This window comes from Cervus elaphus, chromosome 10 (genome assembly GCF_910594005.1).
Source record: "Cervus elaphus chromosome 10, mCerEla1.1, whole genome shotgun sequence".
In the NCBI taxonomy this organism is placed as follows: domain Eukaryota; kingdom Metazoa; phylum Chordata; class Mammalia; order Artiodactyla; family Cervidae; genus Cervus; species Cervus elaphus.
In genome coordinates this window covers 28,771,800-28,792,086 of record NC_057824.1, presented here as the reverse complement: position 1 = coordinate 28,792,086, position 20,287 = coordinate 28,771,800, and the positions used below count along the sequence as shown (strand labels likewise).

General features: G+C 47.8%; 1 protein-coding gene across 2 annotated transcripts in view; it reads right to left on the bottom strand.

Annotated features, from left to right (window-relative positions):
• ABCC1 (ATP binding cassette subfamily C member 1) overlaps window positions 1-20,287 on the bottom strand; it is a 146,310-nt gene that overhangs the window by 89,488 nt on the left and 36,535 nt on the right. For both annotated transcript variants that reach the window (XM_043914405.1, XM_043914403.1), the window contains exons 2-5: window positions 9,177-9,353; window positions 6,224-6,349; window positions 3,512-3,649; window positions 2,217-2,342 (exon numbers count right to left, since the gene is read on the bottom strand). In XM_043914405.1, coding sequence (XP_043770340.1) covers window positions 2,217-2,342; window positions 3,512-3,649; window positions 6,224-6,349; window positions 9,177-9,353 — 567 coding nt within the window. The remainder of the gene's footprint in view (window positions 1-2,216; window positions 2,343-3,511; window positions 3,650-6,223; window positions 6,350-9,176; window positions 9,354-20,287) is intronic.

The window sequence follows — 20,287 nt, the reverse complement described above, 5'->3', positions numbered from 1 at the left end:
CAACCAGTGCCTAAGAAATATCTACTGAAGAGATAAAGGAACCAGGTGAAATTAAAGCCCAGGGTCTGCCTGCCTCCAAAACGAGCCTCTCCTCCTGTTACCACGCTGCCTCCACAATCAGACTGAGGCTCTCAGTCCCCGGGGTGGCGGGGCAGGCCCCACGCCTCGGAACTGCAGGAAGTACAATGGGAGGAGGAAGTCAGCTCTGTGAGTCAGCCCAGAGTGCACACACCCAGGAGAGAAGGGAAAGGAATTTTATCCAGATCCCAGAGGGGACCAGAAATCAGTAATTCCCTGTAAAGCATCAGCAACAGTCCACAGTGAGCCTGAAGAACTGGAAGATCCCTACGTGGGCCTGTCTGCCTCCCACGGGCTTGGTTTACCCCCCGAGCACCCCAGGGTCTGCAGCCCCTCAGGGGGCTGCGATTTGTTCGTTGTGATCCGCAGCTCCACAGAAGAGCCTGATATCTACCCACACCCGTGCACATCAATGCTGATCATCAGCAGGCATGAGAGCCGGAGACATCTGAGCCCCTCCTCTGTGCCAGGGAACACACACACCTTGTGAATTTTATACACACACAACACACACACACACACACACACGAGCCCACAAAAACACACAAATGCACATTCACACACATCCACATGCATACAAATACATGCTCATGTACCCACCTCACGCATACACACCTATGTGCATGAACACACACACACACACACACACACACACACACACACTTTGCTAATTTCTCCAACCCAGCTCCTCCTAGAGCAGGGAGATGGCAGAACGGGGCCTCTCCTAGGATGGGACATGCCCCCTGGTTTCTAAATCTCATGTTGGAGCATCACTGCCTCCTCTGAGCTGATCCCCCCCGCCCCAGGTCCTTTCATCACCCACAAAAGCAGCCACAGCCTTTTGCTGAGGTCCAGGCCAAACCTCACAGAACCACAGCCGAAAACTGCTCCTACTGCAATTTCACCCATTAGCAGCTGACTAACCGTGAACAAAGCATGGGATGATTGCTCCAAAGGCTCCCCATCCCTCTTGGAACAAAATCCAAACAGTTTGCCCAGTCCAGAGGTGACTGTCCCACCTCTCAGAGGCCACCCCAGCCCCCTCCTGTCTCTTGCGGCTCCAGCTGCTCTGGCCTTTCCTGCTGTGGTGGCGACATTCATGGCAGCCCTGCCCCAGGGCCTTTGCACTCGCAACCCTTCTGCCTGAAACCTCTCCCCCTGGGTACCTGCCTGCCTGGCTTCCTCACTCCTTCAGGTCTCTGCTCCAGTGAGGTTTCCTCGGGGGATGGGGTGAGGTGGGCTTTCCTGATTGCTTTTATCAAAACCACACACACCCCCCAACCATCACCTCCCCCATTCTTTGAGTTTTTCTTTAGAGCTGTAACCACCACTTGGCTGGTAGGATATACACTTGGGTCCTGGGTTACTGTTTGTGCCCCTGCACATGAAACATGAGCTCTGAGTGGCAAGAATTCCGCTCTATTCACGGCCACAGCCCTGTGCCCTGATCAGAGCCTGGCACTCAGCCTGGAGGGAAGAAGGGAGTATGGGGGAGGAGGAAGGAAAACAGGATGGAGGAAAGCAGGGAGGAAGAAAGGAGAAGGATCAGGGTGATAAACAGCCATGTTCCCTGTCCTCCTACCAGCAGAAAAGCGGCCACCCCCACCCTGCCCACTGATACCCTTCTGCACAAGCAGGATTTTCCTCAAACTGATGGAGGAGACCAAGGGTCTCAAACTCAAATCCTCCAGGGGCCAGGTGAGAGGAGCAAGACTGTCTAACACACCAGGAAGCAGTGAGGACTGCGGCAGGAAACCAGGGCCACGTGCCCCAGCGCTGGCCGACCGCTTGCACTGACGCTGCGAGAACCCTTTTCTAGAAAACCCGGACAGTTAACGCCTGTGGAATTTCCCGATATTTAAATGTTCATTCATACTGTCTAAAACCACTCTGCCCACCAAACGGGCTGGAAGACACAGCTGTTTACAACTATGAATGGGACACCCTCCTTAAGTACCCTCCAGCCACGTCTGCGGCTTGGTTTTTCCATCGGTAAAGCGGGGAGGAAGACGTTACCTATGGCCCAGTGTCTGGGGAAGACAGAATGAGTTCCCAGATGGACGATACCGGCTCATATCCATGTGAGCTATACACATGCACACACGCGTGTCTCTGCGCTCAGCTGTGATCACACTTACGGGGTCGTTGACGGTTTCGGAGAACAGGGGCGAGCGGTCCGAGAAGCAGGACAACACGAGCTGGATCAGCACGAGGCTAAAGTAAATGTAGAAGGTGACGTCGCGAAAGACATCAACTTGGGCATCCTGCACAGGAGGGGAAGGAGGAGAAGGAGAAAAGATCACTTTCTGGAAGCAGCTGCAGGGGCTGCGTTATCTCCCGGGTTTTCTCCCCTGCGAGACAACAGAAGACCGGTGTTTACATCGTGGTGTGGTCCACCCTGCCTGGTCAGCGCAGCTGACCTGGGGAGGAGCGCCAGGCTTGGGAGTGGATCAGACCTACCTTCAAGGCCTGGCTCAGCTCACACTGGCCATGGTCGTAGGGCTTGATCAGCTTACTTAACCTCTCTGTGCCTCAGTTTCCCCACCTACAAACAGACCCCTCCTCCTCTCAACAGGAGGGGCGACTCTGCCTCTCAGTGAACATCTGGCAGCTTCTGGAGATAGTTCTGTCCAGGGGTGGGAGGGCCACGGGCATGGCCCCTAAACATCCTTCAAAGCACAGGACAGCCCCCACCCCCAAAACAAAAGGAGGACTCGGGCCCCAGACGCCAATCCCTGCTGAGGCTGAGACACCCCGCCAGGGTGACTGTGAGACAGCAGTAAGATTATTCACGAAAAAGACTCCGTCCCCAGCCTAGCACTCTGAAAACACGAACTCAACAAATGGCAGCAGCCATCACTACTAGAGACCACCTGAAATGCACACTGCAGGCGCTCAATAAACGTTCGGTCACTCCTCCTTGCTTTGCCTGATGCCAGCTTCCGATTAGCCCGAAGGTGGCAGGGAACAGCGGGACAGTCTGAGAGGAGCAAGACTCTTCACAACTCCTAGGAGCAGCAACAAGGGCCACTTCCCAGCTCGAGTGGCACCAATGCAACGTGGGAACCAGTCCAGGGCCCCTGGGGACAGTCGCCCTGCAAACACCACTCCCCACGCGGCTGTATTCCCGGCGAAACACACGGAGAGCCGACCTGCTCGGCTGTCACCACTGACAGAGGCTCAAAGCGTGGTGTGCATCTGCCTGCTGCTCCTGCCCCCACAGTGACACAGACAAATGGGGCTTTGAGGAAAGAAGCTTCTAGAACAAAGGTAGCACGGCGGGGGGCGGGGGGGGGAATCCCCAGGGAAGAAGCCAGACCCACGTAATAGCCGTTCTCTGGTTCCCAAGGAAATGCATGGTTTCCACACGAGTCAGAAGGAACAGGCATCTCCCGGGCGCTGCTGACGGAAGACATGGAACGAGGTCACTTACCTCTTTTAAGGCAGTCATGATTTTGGATCTCAGGATGACAAGGGCACACAGTAGAGCTATCAGCCAGAAAGTGAGCATGATCCCTGAGGACTGGACTCCCCTCCTTCTCTCGATCTGAATTAAAAAGGTAGCCAGCAGCTGGAAGAGAGAAGCATGCAACAAGAGCTGTCAGGAGAAGGTCGGGTCCCCACGGCCCGCCCAGTCTGGGGCCCGGAGGACGGCTGCCCCCAGGACAGGGGTAGCAGAGTGGCCTGGGCAGGACCTGGCTCCAGTCCCAGTTCCCAGCTCTGCTCTCGCCTCGCTGGGTGACCCTGGGCATGTCACCAAACCTCTCTGAGCCTCCGCTGCCTCATCTGCAAAATGGAGGTGACAGCAGCATTCATCTCGAAAGCCATGAGAATTTAACAAGATCCAGGATGGGATGGAAAAGTTGGGGGGGGGGGGGTGGGCGGGGGCGGGGAGTTCAGTTTATCACAGAGATCGGCACGCTTTTTCTTACAGGACCAGAGAGTAAATATTTTAGGATCTGTGGGCCATGGAGTTTCTTTCACAGCCACTCCAATCTGCACTGTAGCATGAAAGCAGCCTCATATGAGACAGGGAAGAATGGATATGGTCGCCTGCCAATAAAACTTTATTTACAGAAACAGGCTGCGGGCCAACCCCTGATTTAGAGAAGGAAGTGCAGCCCTGATGCACTGGGCTCGTCTGGCTCGGGCAGCCGTGGTGACTGCTCTCCTTTACTGAGCCTCTCTTTCCTCCGCCTCCTAGGACGCACTCACCTGCTCTGACTCAGTACAACCTGTTCTGAGCGCCAGTTTGCAGATCAGGAAACTTACTTAACCTGCTACAGACAGATACACAGTTGTCTTCAGGGAACTTGATTAGAATGACGGTGGTGGGGGGATTCACTCCTGGTACCCTGAGCTATGACTTCTGTTTTACATGTGACTTAGTGATTGAGGAGAAAGAACAATGAAACCACTTTTCCTTGAAAGAAGAAGATGCCCCCGCCCTTCCGCAGATAGCCCTCTGAAGGCAGACCCCAATGCTGGTCACAGTCATGAACCGGATTCCCAAGGAGCTATGGGCACCCAGGGCACTGCCCCTCGGCCCCCAGCTGCCAGAAACCTGGATGTCTGTCCTCATCTGTCCTCCCCGGTCCTCTCGTCTCCCTCCCTCCCTGCATCTCTCCATCAGCAACTCACCTGGCTCTGCCACCAAGGCCACCCCCAGTTCACCCACCGCTCACCCTGGCCTCAGCCTCCAGCCCCCTGACCCAGGTGCTCCTGGGCCCCTGCTGGCCTCCCAGCTTCCACTCCTGCTCACAACCCATTCTCACCACGCTCAGCTCTTGAAGAGGCACAGCCTGCCATGCCACACCTTTCCCTTTCAGGTGAGGGGTTTTAACCCAGGGTCCATGAGGCTCTGGATAGAACCCAGGGGGTCCATGAACTCGGATGGGAAACAATCATAGCTTCGCTTTCCCTCATCAGCACCACCAATGACCACTGAAAGCAGCAGAGCACAATGGCATCAGCAGCGCCCGGGGCTCTGTCACCACTAGAAGTCACACCCGAAAACAAGAAGCAAAAGGCATCTCCTCCAACTATCATGTACGCTGGATCGCTGTTTGGATATTAAGGAGGTATCACACCTGCTGGTGGACCCTGATTTGAGATGCGCTAACAAAGAAGCACGTATGTTTTTGCTGTTTACTCTTTTGCAAACTGTGATCAAAGATAACTGGTTTCCTAGTAATTAGCCTCCCAATGAATAAAAATAAATAGGAAAAAAAAAAAAGATAACTGGTTTCCCAGCCCAAATGTCCGCAACTGAAGAATCCACACAGTCCATACAATCAAACACACTGAACAACTGCAGGGAAAAAAAAAAAAATAAAGGTCTTTGGAACAGCAGGGGCTGAGAAGTCAGACTCCAACTGCTCCAGCCTTCATGGTTCCATTCACATGATTTTCTGGAAAAGGCAAAGTCACAGGGGCAGAAGACATAGCAGTGGGGGGGTGGGGGAGGGCAGGGGCAGCACGAGGGGACTTTCGGGGGGTTATGAATTGTTGTGTTGTTGTGTATCTCCATTGTGGACATGGTGCTCACCTGACCGTACTGGTTTATCAAAACTCATCAACTGTTCAAGGAAAAGACTGAATTTTACCCTACGTAAAATAAACCTCAAGTAAAAACATAAATGGACCTCATTAAGATCTTCATACATATACATATGTGTGTATGATGGGTTTCCTCCACAAGCCTATCTGTTTTATGATTTTAAGAACATTATTCTGAGACCAGACTAGCAAAGAAGAAAGGGATGTGTGGCACAGAAAAGGTTTGGAACCCACTCTGGGACTGAAAAACAAGACAAAAGCTGCTCACCCTGAAGCTCAAGGTCCTTCAGAGTCAGCCCCCTGCCCTTCCAGCTCCCCTGCACCCCTCCTCACTGCTTCTGTCCCAGCCACACAAGCCAATTCTCAATCTCCCCCGCTCTGACCCCAGGACATTTGCACATGCTGGTCTCTCCACTGGATCCTCCCTGTCCCCAGCCCCTTCAACTTTACCATCCCGTTCATTCTTCAGGCCTTAGTTCCATCATCCTTTCCTCCCTCCTCCCAATAAGACCAAACCAAATTCACCCAAGACAGCCTTATTTCTACTGCAAGATCTTCTCATTTCCAAATGGCAGCCTCTACTTACCATGGTGACACCCAAGAGGGTTGGGCTGACCAGAAACACTGGGGCCAGGAGCTTGCCCACACTTCTTTCCCAGAAAGAGTAGAAGAGGTCTGCCCAGCAGACGATCCATAGCAAAAATCCCAAGGCCTGGAAGAGAAGTAGATGCACAGCTTACAATGGACGGCCCTGGAATTGCCCCCAGCACCCCTGCAAAAAGCTCAGCCTTGGGGGAACCGGCTACCCCCTAAACCATCAGACACAGTATACCTCCTCTGGGACCCAGTCAAGTCCTAGGCAGGGTGAGCCAGTATCCGGGCCCATGATGGTCTGTGTCTCCTCCGCACCCCAGCCATGACTCCGTCTATCACTATTCTCCCCAGCACCTGAAGACTCAAGTCTCTGACTTATCGACATCCAAGGCCTACATGGGGGCCCTCACATGATGGCCATTCATCCAACAATATTAAGCCAACCAAAATTTACTGGGGGCCTACTGGGCCATAGATGTGAAGGACAGAATGGTGAATAAAACAGACAGAAGTCACGGCCTTCAAGGAGCTGTGATTCCAGTGGATGCAACAGGCAAGAAACAAACCGAAAAATACACAGCATAACGTGAGAAAGGAATGAGTGGCATGAAAAGTGAAAGTGTTAGTCACTCAGTGGTGCCTGACTATGAAACCATGGACTGTAGCCACCCGCCCCCAGGTTCCTCTGTCTATGGAAATCTCCAGACAAGAATGCTGGAGTGGGTAGCCATGCCTTTCTCCAAGGGATCTTCCCAACCCAGGGATCGAACCTGGGTCTCCTGCCTTGCAGGCAGATTCTTTATCGTCTGAGCCATCAGGGAGAAGAAATAAAACAGGTAAGATCGGGTGGTCAGAGAAGGCCTCTCCCATCAGGTGAAGAGCCAACAGTGACTACTTGAGGGAGAGAACAACTTGGGCAGAGGGCACAGCAAGTGCAAAGGTCCTGAGGCAGAAATGTGTTCGGCAGGTTCACGCCTGCTATGGCATGAGCCACGGGTGTGACAGGAGGTGGCTTAAGAGGAGCCTGGAGCCAGATCAAGCTGGGCCACCGAGAGGACGTCCAGGTTTTACTCCCTACGATGAGAAGTTACTAGAGTGTTTTTCAGCAAGGCACAGACAAAATCTTACAGTTTTTTAAAAAATATGTTTATTTCTTTGGCTGTGCCTGGTCTTAGTTGTGGCATGGGGGATCTAGTTCCCCCAAGGGATTGAGCTCAGGGCCCCCTGCCCTGGAAGCGTGGAGTCTTAGCCACTGGACCACCAGGGAAGTCCTCTGGTTTACACGTTAAAGGGAGATGTTGCTCTCCGTGAAAAGTACAAACTGCTGCCAGAGGTCTACGAGGAAGACACCAGATCCAGCTGAAGACAGGGGAGCAGACAGCATGGTGAGATGGGCTTGGCATGTGGTCTGAGCAATGGTATCACAGGCAAGGGGACAGCTTTGGTAAAATCATTCAGGTTTACCTGTTTGCCAAGGGCTTATGGAAATAAATCTCAGGAAATGGGGCTTTAATAAGGGACCGAGACACATGTTAAGAGGAGAAAGTGGAATGCACGCACACACACATACACACATATACACACACATATACAGGATATATACATGTCCTTCATGTATCTCCCCCAGAAAGCTCATTCTTACCAGGGGCATACCAGCACCTGTATAGAGGAGAAACAGACTCGCTGACCGGATGACCAAAATTAAGCCCATCAATGAGGGGGCAGATGGACACCATGTGGCCTTAGATGTAACCCAGAGAGGGACCTCATGGCCCTTTTGTAGTTCTCCAGCCAGACAGGCATTACTCAATCAAACCGTGAGAAAACATGGTCCCAAGAGCCCAAGTTGAGGAACTGACTCTAAATTAACTGGCCCATGTTCTCCAAATATGCCAGTGTCATAAACAAACAAAAAACGGTGAAAAGTTCTTCCAAAATAACAGAAAAAACAGTCTGACTAAGTGCAATGCGTGACCCTGAGTTGGGGGAAGGAGGAGGGGATGCTAGAAAGGGCAGTATTGGGACAAGTGACAAAAGTGGAATATACATAGCAGTTTTTGTTTTGTTTTTTAATATTGGGTCCATGTTAAATTTCCTACATTTAATTGTACTGTTGTTACATAACAGACTATCCTTGTTTTGAGAAAAGATACACTGAAGAAGGGGCAAAGAGGCATGGTGGATGCTAGTTTTTCTCAAATAATCCAGAAAAAAAATACTATGTGTATACAGAGAGAGCAAAAGAGAGTAAGAGGATGTTAAAATGTTAAATGTGGCAGAATGTTAAAAATCGGTGACTATAAATAATGGGTATTCAGGGCTGAGGGAGTACTTAATATCATCCCTGCAACTTTTCTGCAGTGTGAAACTATTTCAAGATAAAAAAAATTTTTTTAATTAAAAAGACATCCTTGGTCAGGGAGGAAGACCTCCATATAATCTCGTGAGATAGAGTCTATCACCCCCACTGTAATCATGGGGAAACTGAAGCTCATGGAGGTTAAGAAATTTGCTCAAGGAAAAAAAATTCTTAAAAAAAAAAAATGTCTTCTCATTTCTTTAATTTTGTATCTATGTGAGATGGTGGATGTTCATGAAATTTACTGAGATAATCATTTCATGACCTATGTAAGTCAAATCACTGTGCTGTACACTTAAACTTAATACAGTGCTGTTTGTCAATTATAACTCAATAAAACTGGAAGGAAGAAGGAAATTTGCTCAAGGTCATATAGCTAATAAGTGGCAGTGCCAACCTCTGAACCCACGTCTGAATTCAGAGCCCCAGGCTTTGTTCACCACATTATTATCCTGTGCCTTAGTAAAAGGCAGCTCAGGGCCAATTAAGCAGAAGGAACACGTCAGTTTGCACACCCAGTCCTCCCCGCCCAGCACACACCCCACCCCCCAGCACGCACATCACGATAAAATCCCACGGGACTTACAGTCTTGGCCTTGTTGAGATGTGTCATCTGAATGTAGCCCCGGTCATGGTGGGAGAGATAGAGGAAGTAGAAGGGGAAGCAGACCCAGAGGTAAGAGCAAGGCACCCACACGAGCACGGTGTTCTGAAAGCACTTGGTGAAGTCGGGGTTGCTGGTGTTCCACGTGACATTCCACTCCTGCAGACACAAACACAGGCGCGGGTAAGCAGGACGCCCCCGAGAGAGCGGGCCAGGGGCCTGCGGAGAGTTCAAAGCTACCTGCTGTGGGGTTTAAGAGCTATGATGCCCTCCCAGGCAGAACAGGCAAACTGGAAAGATCAGTAGCCAGAAAGACTTCAAACACAGAATGACAAATGAGGGTTATGTCTCACCTTACCTCACAGGTAAGTTCCTGAGACAATAATGCACAGGTTTCATTATCGTACAAAAGATGGAGACCACCACTTAAAGGAATCCCAAAGGGTATTCTCCTGTAAATCGACTCACCCTTTAATCACAATCATAAATCATGCCTACTTCACAATCTTGTGAATTAAGAGCTTTCTAATATTCTTCTTTATCATCCCTATGATCCCCATATCACTGTACCAATGCATCAGTGATCACATGATAGTGATCACATCATGATCACTTTCATCAGCACCATCAGCATCACTATAGCAGTCATCATCAGCACCACCATCTTTGTCACTGGCATCAGCATCGCCATCATCCACCATCATGATCAGCACCACCATCTTTGTTACTGGCATCAGCATCGCCATCATCCACCATCATCAGCAGCACCACCATCTTTGTTACTGGCATCAGCACCACCATCAGCAGTATGACCACCAACAGCACCACCACTATAGATAACACCCAAACTGCAGTTCTGTGTTCTAGGCCCTATTCTAAGTTCTTTGTATGTATTATCTCCTTTAATTCTATAATTACCTCATTTCTTTCTTAGAAGGGAAAACTACAGCACAGAGCGGTTCAGTGATTCGCCCAGTATCTCACAGTACCTACCCTGTTATTTGCTAAGACCTGGAGCCTGACTCAGACCCAGGCAATTCGATTCTGGAGTTCCTGCGTTTGACCACAAAGCTATCCAGGCTCAGAAACAAATCTATTTTACTTTTATCTTTTTAAGAAGCCACCTGTATTTCATAAGAGACAACGCCAAATAGGTAAAAAGATAAACACATACATAAATAGAGCAGGTATATCTGCCCAAGAAAAAAACTTCAACCAGCCTTCAGATTTCTATAATGGAAATTTTAATTCAAGCTCTGATCTGACCACTGAACTGTTACAAGACTTTGGTGAAAGGTATTACCCTGTCCAGGGGTTTCAATTTCCTATCTCTACCATAATTAGGCGGGATAAAATTAGAGGTCTGAAACAGGTGACTCCCAGGCTGATTAATCAGGCCCACAGAGATGATCTCCTGTTATCATTGGTATTTTAAACATGCCTAAAAAAAAAAATCTTAGTTTAGCTGCCAACACTTAAAAATGAGGACATTTCATATAAAAATTGGATTTCCAGTGTCTCTTTAAAAAATAAAAAACCAGAAAGTCTGGCAGCACTGGGCCCAGATTCCCACTTCACAACCATTAGGAGGAACTAGGGAGAAGCCAGGAGAAGGCAATGGCACCCCACTCCAGTACTCTTGCCTGGAAAATCCCATGGACCGAGGAGCCTGGTAGACTGCAGTCAGTCCATGGGGTCGCGAAGAGTCGGACATGACTGAGCAACTTCACTTTCACTTTTCACTTTCATGCACTGGAGAAGGAAATGGCAACCCACTCCAGTGTTCTTGCCTGGAGAATCCCAGGGATAGGGGAGCCTGGTGGGCTGCCATCTATGGGGTCGCACAGAGTCAGACACGACTGAAGTGAGTTAGCAGCAGCAGAGAGAAGCCACTCTTTGGGTAAGGCTGATGCGGTCCAGCCGGCCAGTCCTCATGCAGCCCCCTCCCCACAGCACTGTCTCCCCACCGCTGGATGGGTGCTCTCCAGACACCCCTGATTCCAACAGCCTTCCCGGAATCAGATTGAGACCACCAAGGATCTCCAAGGAACCTGGATTCTTAAAACTCCACGCAAGCTTTAAAGCCACATCAAAGAACGTTATAGAATAAAAAGTAACAGGAACAAGTAGACCATTTTACATTTAATGATCAATCAAAATATATGTTCTGAGCTTTATAAAAGAGACCTAGATGTGTACCAGTCAAGCATACTTAACGCTACTGAGATGTACACTTAAAAATGGTTGCTGCTATTTAGTCGCTCAGTCTTGTCCGACTCTTTGCAACCCCATGGACTGCAGCATGCCAGGCTTCCCTGTCCTTCACTATCTCCCAGAGTTTGCTCAAACTCCTGTCCACTGAGTCAATGATGCCATTCAACCATCTCATCCTCTGCCGTTCCCTTCTCTTCCTGCCCTCAATCTTTCCCAGCATCAGGGTCTTTTCCAATGAGTAGGCTTTTCCCATCAGGGGGTCAAAATATTGGAGCTTCAGCTTTAGCATCAGTCCTGCCAATGAATATTCAGGGTTGATTTCCTTTGGGATTGATTGGTTTGATCTCCCTGCTGTCCAAGGGACTCTCAGGCGTCTTCTCCAGCACCACAATTCAAAAGCATCAATTCTTCAGCACTCAGCCTTCTTGATGGTCCAACTCTCACACCCATACATGACAACTGGAAAAATCACAGCTTTGACTATACAGACCTTTGTCAGAAAAGTGATGTCTCTCCTTTTTAATACACTATCTAGGTTTAAAAATGGTTAAGATGGTTAAAGAGGAAAAAAAGGAAGAAGAAGAAAAGATTTGACTTTAAAAAGAGAGAGAGAAAGATCTAGTATTAAGTAAGTACCCAAACTGGTTCTTCAGAGGTATAATTATTCTATGATATAAATGGCTATTTTTCCAGAAGCAAGAACAAGGAATTATTGAAAAAATAAACTGTAAAAGGTCAACACAAAGGAATTTAGCTAGGAAACTTCTAGACACAAAGAAACCCTAAAAAGGACAAAGTTCATGACTCTGTAGACTTGGGCACTTGGAAGACAGCCTTGGTAATTATTTATCTGATCATGGAGAGGAGTAGTTTATATCAAAGACTGATTATTTTAATTGATTTCACACCTAAAATTCTTAAGATGATGGTGAAAAGGGGGATTTAACTGTGGGTAGTTGTTATATACAAAGCAGATTCTGGCCAGAAAAAACTCATTCCAAAGGAATTTGCCTTTGTACTAAGAAAACAATACCGAAACTTTATATAGAGTTATGTATATAACTTCCCTTGTGGGAAGGGCTTCCCTTGTGGCTCAGCTGGTAAAGAATCCGCCTGCAATGTGGGAGACCTGGGTTCAATCCCTGGGTTGGGAAGATCCCCTCGAGAAGGGAAAGGCTACCCACTCCAGTATTCTGGCCTGGAGAATTCCATGGACTAAGTCCATGGGGTCACAGAGTCGGACACAACTGAGTGACTTTCACTTCACTTCTCTATGTATATAAGAAGTTTGGTTTGTTTATGAGACATTTCAATCACCTGATCCTTGCCCTGATTATTCCTTGACTGGACTGATGCAGTAGCTTGCTAGCCACACCCTGCTTCTAGATCCTCTGGGCCTCACCTAGTCCTCCCCACCACAGCCAAATAACTTTTCTATCCCATACATCTATACATGCATCCACAGATATAATTATCCACTCATCTTTGAACCCTTCCATCCACCTACCCACCCATCCAGGCACCAAGTCATCCATCCATCTACCTGTCTATCCATCCACCCACCTCCTCTACCCATGTTACCCATCCAATGACCCACCTACCCACCTACCCACCCACTGATTCATGCATCCATCCACCCACCTGTCCACCCAGGCATTCATCCATCTGTTTCTTCTACGATTTCTCCTGCTCCATTTCCCAATGTGTCCACTTGGCCTCTCTTCGTATTAATTTACTTTTAGTAGGTAACACATTTATGTGCTAAACTTTCCCCAACTACCCAAAATGGTACACTGTGAAAAATAAGTCTTGCTCCCTGAACTCAAAGCTCTCCCCTCCTACCCCACAGGCAAAACTACTATATTGCTAACAATATATTGTTATTCCTCTAAATATAGTTTATCCACTTTGTTTCCCCCAAAGGTGCCATAATACATACATGTTTGGCACCTCACTTTTTTTCCCTTAATATTAGAAACTGATCTCTGTCAGTGCCAGAGATCTGCTTTATTCTTGCTAGTTCAACTTCATTTCTTTTGAACAAAGGGTAGAAGTGACAAGCCAACTTCCCCTCCTTGTCCCAAACTGGCAAACTGGTCCCTCTCTCTAGAGGCGACACCATCCATTTCTTGTGTATCCTTCCACGAAACATTTTATGCATCTAGAACAAAAATAAATATGTATCTTCTATAATCAAATGAAGAGAAACATACTCCATACCCTGTTCTGTACCTTCCTTTCATCTCTTCATAACAGATCTGAGAGATTATTCTACTTTGCTTTGCTCCAGCTGTCTTTCATCGTATGGATGGGCTTGACCTTATATAATCAGCTAATGGGGTGCTGGGCTGCTCTTACAATGAAGCAGTGAATAAATCTAGGAAGTGCCTCATTTCACACAAAGCAAGCGTATTTGTAAGATAACTTTCTAGACGTGGACCTGCTGGATTGAAGGGTGTATGCATTTAAAATTTAAACGGTTGCTCAATCCAATGGGTACCATCAGTTTATTCTGCACCACACAAGGTACCAGGGTAACTGCTTCCCAAACTACAGTATATTATAAGCTTTTGATCTCTGCCAATCTGATAGTGGAAAATATCTCCCTGTAGCTTAACTTCCTTTCTTCTTAATGATGAATGAAACTGACGATTTTGCCACTTTGTGTATTTAAAAGCAGTCAGTTTCTTCTCCTTAGAGGAAAAACCATAGGTTTAAATACCTATGCGTTATTAAATGGGACAGATCTGAACACCCATCTCCCCTGGGTAACAACATCCAATAGCTTCCAGTCACCTTTCGGAGCCAATTCTTGCTTGCTTCATGAGGCCTTCCACATCCACATTCAAGCTCCATCTGTTTCTTCTATGATTTCTCCCGCCCCATTTCCCAATGTGTGTCAACTTGGCAGTTCATTCAAAGGAGCATTTATATCAAGCCTGTGTCAGGCACTACTCAAGGAACTAGAGATTTAGGAAGGCCTGTGGTCCCTGCCTTTAATGCATTCCCCAATTGCTGGTCCATTGAATGGTGCTTTGGGATATGTCTTGCTAGATGCTCTTCCTGTCTTTCCATAGTAACAAACTCCTACTCATCCTTCAAAATACAACTCAGAGACACCTCCTTTAAGAAGACATTCTCCTGGGCTTCCCTGGCGGCTCAGTGGTAAAGAATCCACCTGAAATACAGGAGACACAGGTTCGATCCCCAATCCAGGAAGATCACGCAGGCTGGGATGCAACTAATGCCCGTGCACCACAATTACTGCGCCTGAGCTCTAGAGCCCAGGAGCCGCAACTCCTGAAGCCCGCGTGCCTACAGCCCATGGCTCTGCAACAAGAGAAGCCACCGCAATGAGAAGTGCATGCACCGCAACTGGAGAGTGGCCCCGCTCACTGCAGCTGGAGAAAAGCAGCAACAAAGACCCAGCATAGTCAAAATAAATAAATAAACAAAATTATTAAAAAAAAAAAAAAAAGCAGCCTCACTCCCCAAACTATGAGAACAACGCCCCCCACACTGCAATGATGACACATGCGTCCATCAGTACCTCTGTCCTGCCAGGACTTCTGACTCTTCTCCTCCTCACCCAGCAGGGCTTACTGAGTAAACAAATGACCCAAGCCACGCCTCCCCTCCCCAGCCTTATTTCCTACTTTGTTTTTCAGAAAACAATCCATCCAGGTAGAACTTGACCATGACCCAGGCTTTCTGGTCGGATGGATGCGGATTAAAAGTCAGGCACTGACCGCACTTGCACCTGGGCGGGTCACTTAATGTCTCCAAGCCTCCATCTCCTTAGCAGTGTGGCCAGGCCAAACACGCACGCCTGGAAGAACTATCATATGGGACTGTGCTTTTCACCAGCTGGCATGGTCTAGAGATAGTAAGTGGTGGCTATTAGCTGCAGACCAATAATTAATAATAATCACCACCGCTACCCTCAGCGCGGCTGAGCATTAGGAAGCTTCAAGGACAAAGAAAAGTTCAAGTTCGGAAGTGAGCAAGCGGAAACTTGGGAGCATCTGAGGACACAGAACTCCGGGGAAGGAGAGGTCGGAGAAATGCTTAGCAAAGGAAGGGGTTTATTCTTCAGAAGGCAGCTTCCTCCTCAGTGCCAGATGGCCAGCCCTGATGGAGAGGGCAGAGGCGGAAGGAAGAGGAGCTTGAGAAGAGGAAATCTGACCATGACCTTGAACTTGTACCACCCCCACGGCGACAACTACCCCCCAATAGTGGCCCTGACCACAACTGTCACAGTGGTGATGTAACAAGGTCAGGGACCTCTGGTGTGTTCTTCACTGGCCAGGTCTCTGATGAATCCTTTGTCCAAAGGGGGCTTCCCTGGTGGTTCAGTGGGAAAGAGTCCGCCTCCCAATGCAGGAGGCCAGGGCTCAATCCCTAGCTGGGGAAGATCCCCTGGAGAAGGAAACGGCAACCCACTCCAGCATTCCTGCCTGGGAAATCCCATGGACAGAGGAGCCTAGAGGGCTATAGCCCATGGGGTCAAGAAACAGTAGGATAAGATTTAGTGACAACAACTGTCCAAGGGAACTGACCCCTGCCCCTGTGCCCTTGATAACTCCTGGAGACAGGCAGTGGGGTCCCCTCTACTGAGGGTTTCCGGGGGAAATAGGGAATGCTCAGGGCCATTAAAAGGCTTAAGGAAGGAGGATTCATGGAGACTACCAGCTACTTACTGCCCCCAACCCCAGAGATGACAGCTAACCCTAGTCTTCCTCCCCAGGGTCTCTGCTTCCTCACACAGGGAGTTCCAAAAATTAAGCTGGTTGGAACACTGCCCCGATTCTGCTGAGCTTCCACCAGTTTAGTTCAGTTGCTCAGTTGGGTCCAACTCTTTGTAACTCCATGGACTGCAGCACGCCAGGCTTCCCTGTACATCACCAATTCCCAGAGCTTGCTCAAACTCACGGCCATAGAGTCAGTCATGCCATCCAACCATCTCACCCTCTGTCGTCCCCTTCTCCTCCCGCCTTCAATCTTTCCCAGCATCAGGGTCTTTTCCAATGAGTCAGTTCTTCTCATCAAGTGGTCAAAGGACTGGAGTTTCAGCTTCAGCATCAGTCCTTCCAAAGAATATTCAGGATTGATTACCCTTAGGATGGACTGGTTGGATCTTGCAATCCAAGGGACTCTCAAGAGTCTTCTCCAACACCACAGCTCAAAAGCAACAATTCTTCGGCACTTAGCTTTCTTTATAGTCCAACTCTCACATCCATATATGACTACTGGAAAAGCCATAGCTTTGACTAGATGGACCTTTGTTGGCAAAGTAACGTCTCTGCTTTTTAATATGCTGTCTAGGTTGGTCATAGCGTTTCTTCCAAAGAGCAAGCATCTTTTAACGTCACAGCTGCAGTCACTATCTGCAGTGATTTTGGAGCCCAAAAACATAAAGTCTCTCACTGTTTCCATTGTTTCCCCATCTACTGGCCATGAAGTGATGGGACTGGATGCCATGATCTTACTTTACTGAATGTTGAGTTTTAAGCCAGCTTTTTCACTCTCCTCTTTGACTTTCAACAAGAGGCTCTTGAGTTCTTCACTTTCTGCCGTGTGTATCTGAGGTTATCGATATTTCTCCCGGCAATCTCAATTCCAGCTTGTGCTTCATCCAGCCAGGCATTTCTCATGCAGATAATATACTCTGCATATAAGTTAAATAAGCAGGGTGACAATATACAGCCTTGACGTACTCCTTCCCCAATTTGGAACCAGTCTGTTGTTCCATGTCCAGTTCTGTTACTTCTTGACCTGCATACAGATTTCTCAGAAGGCAGGTAAGGTGATCTGATATTCCCATCTCTTTAAGAATTTTCCACAGTTTGTGGAAAGTCAGTCAAAGGCTTTGGCATAGTCAATAAAGCAGAAATAGATGCTTTTCCGGAGCTCTTTTGCTTTTCTGATCCAATGGATGTTGGCAATTCGATCTCTGGTTCCTCTGCCTTTTCTAAATCCAGCTTGAACATCTGGAAGCTCACGGTTTATATACTATTGAAGCCTAGCGTGCAGAATTTTGAGCATTATTTTGCTAGCGTGTGAGATGAGTGCAATTGTGCAGTAGTTTAAACATTCTTTGGCATTGCCTTTTTTGGGGACTGGAATGAAAACTGACCTTTTCCAGGCCTGTGGCCACTGCTGAGTTTTCCAAATTTGCCGGCATATTGAGTGCAGCACTTTCACAGCATCATCTTTTAGGACTTGAAATAGTTCAACTGGAATTCCATCACCTCCACTAGCTTTGTTCATAGTGATGCTTCCTAAAGCCCACTTGACTTTGAAATTCAGGATATCTGGCTCTAGGTGAGTGATCACACCATCGTGGTTATCTGGGTCATTAATATCTTTTTTGTACAGTTCTGTGTATTCTTGCCACCTCTTCTTAATATCTTCTGCTTCTTTTAGGTCCATACCATTTCTGTCCTTTATTGAGCCCATCTTTGCATGAAATGTTCCCTTGGTACCTTAATTTTCTTGAAGAGCTCTCTAGTCTTTCCCCCTCTATTGTTTTCCTCTATTTCTTTGCATTTGATCAGAGGAAGGCTTTCTTATCTCTCCTTGCTATTCTTAGGAATTCTGCATTCAAATGGGTATATCTTTCCTTTTCTCCTTTGCCTTTAGCTTCTCTTGCTTTCTCAGCTATTTGCAAGGCCCCCTCAACCATTTTGCCTCTTTGCATTTCTTTTTCTTGGGGATGGTCTTGATCTCTGCCTCCTGTACAATGTCAGGAACATCTGTCCATAGTTCTTCAGGCACTCTTATCAGACCTAATCCCTTGAATCTATTTGTCACTTCCACTGTATAATAGTAAGAGATTTGATTTAGGTCATACCTGAATGGTCCAGTGGTTTTCCCTACCTTCTTTAATTTAAATCTGAATTTGGCAATAAGGAGTTCATGATCTGAGCCACAGTCAGCTCCACCGCTGGGAAACAAAGTTCAGTGACAGGAGACGCGATCTAGAACATGCACAATAGCACTGGCCCAGGATCTGCATTTCGGGGGCTCTGGTCCAAGAAAATCTTAGAGAAAGAAAGGGCACCCTCGATCCCCGCAACTGAGGCTTTTCTTCGCAAGACACCTTCGTCACCCTTTTATGTCCCTCTCTCCCCAGCGTTGAAATTCAAGGATCTGTGGAACACGGTCCAAGCCTGCTTGGCCCACAAACTTTGGGAGTTCATAAAACTTCTATTGTGTGGTGTCACATGGTACTCTTACCTCGCTCAGAGCCAGCATCTTCTGAGCACGATGGGCCATGCTCATCACTCACCCTCAGGAGAAGTAGCACTGCTGTTATCCCCACTGCACAGATAAGGAAACCGAGGCAAGATAAGACATTTTCCCAAAAGTCACACTGCAGTGGATATGAGCTGTCCAAGGCCCACACATATTTTCCCTTTTTTGATGACAGCCAGAGCTCTTGTTCTTACACAAATCCTTTGGTCAGCCACATGCTTAGGGCAAAGCTCCAGGGAATGAGTCTGCTAATCAGCAGCTCCAGAATGTGGTCCAAATCAATCCAACACTGCAAGGACACATGCTCCCTTGTCCCCAGTGATACAGAGTGAGGATATGGGGTTTACAGGTGTCTTAGCCATTGTATATTGAGCCATCACTGACTCAATGGACATGAGTTTGAGCAAGCTCCGGGAGATGGTGAAGGACAGGGAAGCCTAGTGTGCTGCAGTCCATGCGGTCACAAAGAGTCAGACAAGACTGAGCAACTGAACAACAGCCATTTATAAGGAAAGCACCAAGAGTCGGGAGTGGAGGGAAGGGGTGGCACCACGAGGGCATGTGTGAAAATGAAGCTGATGTCATGAAAGGCGGAGATGAAAGAAACTGGAGCTTGGTGTTTTGTGGGCTGCTGGATCAAGCTTCACCTGTAGCGCACCCTCCCAGTGAATCTCTCCAATAAATTCAACTTTTACACAAGTTCGAAATAAACTTACTCTCACCTACAACACAATCATCCTAGTAGTAGAAGTTCTGATCCACTGCGTCAACTTTTCTTCAACAGTACAATTCAGAATTTGACACAAGTGAATTTAGGCTTCAGGTACACCATTACTAGTAGCATACTGCTAGGTAGGTCGCTGTTCTTCTCTCAGGCTCAAAAAGCCCACCAGCAAAATGGAGGTACTATCATCTCCTTCACAGGGAATCATAAAAAGCCCTAATAAATATTGATTATTACTATTATTTATAAGCTCTTCAGCTGAAACTTTGGAATTCACTTTTCTTCCTATTCTCTTTTCTCATCACCCCTCTTCCCTTCCCCTCAAAACTATCTGTCCCCTTGTCCCTTTTCTCACACGTCCAATTTTCTTCTCTGTTTGCTGTGTGACCTTAGACAAATTATTTAACTTCTCTAAGCCTCATTTATGACTACGGCTAAGAATCAGTTCAGTTCAGTCACTCAGTCGTGTCTGACTCTTTGTGACCCCATGGACTGCAGCACACCAGGCTTCCCTGTACATCACCAACTCCCAGAGTTTACTCAAACTCATATCCATCGAGTTGGTGATGCCATCCAACCACCTCATCCTCTGTCGTCCCTTTCTCCTCTCGCCTTCAATCTTTCCCAGCATCAGGGTCTTTTTCAATGAGTCAGCTCTTTGCATCAGGTGGCCAAAGGATTGGAGCTTAAGCATCAGTCCTTCCAATGAATATTCAGGACTGATTTCCTTTAGGATTGACTGCTTGGATCTCCTTGCAGTCCAAGGGACTCTCAAGAGTCTTCTCCAACACCAGAGCTCGAAAGCATCAGTTCTTTAGTGCTCAGCTTTCTTTATAGTCCAATTCTCACATCCATACATGACTGCTGGAAAAACCATAGCTTTGACTAGACAGACCTT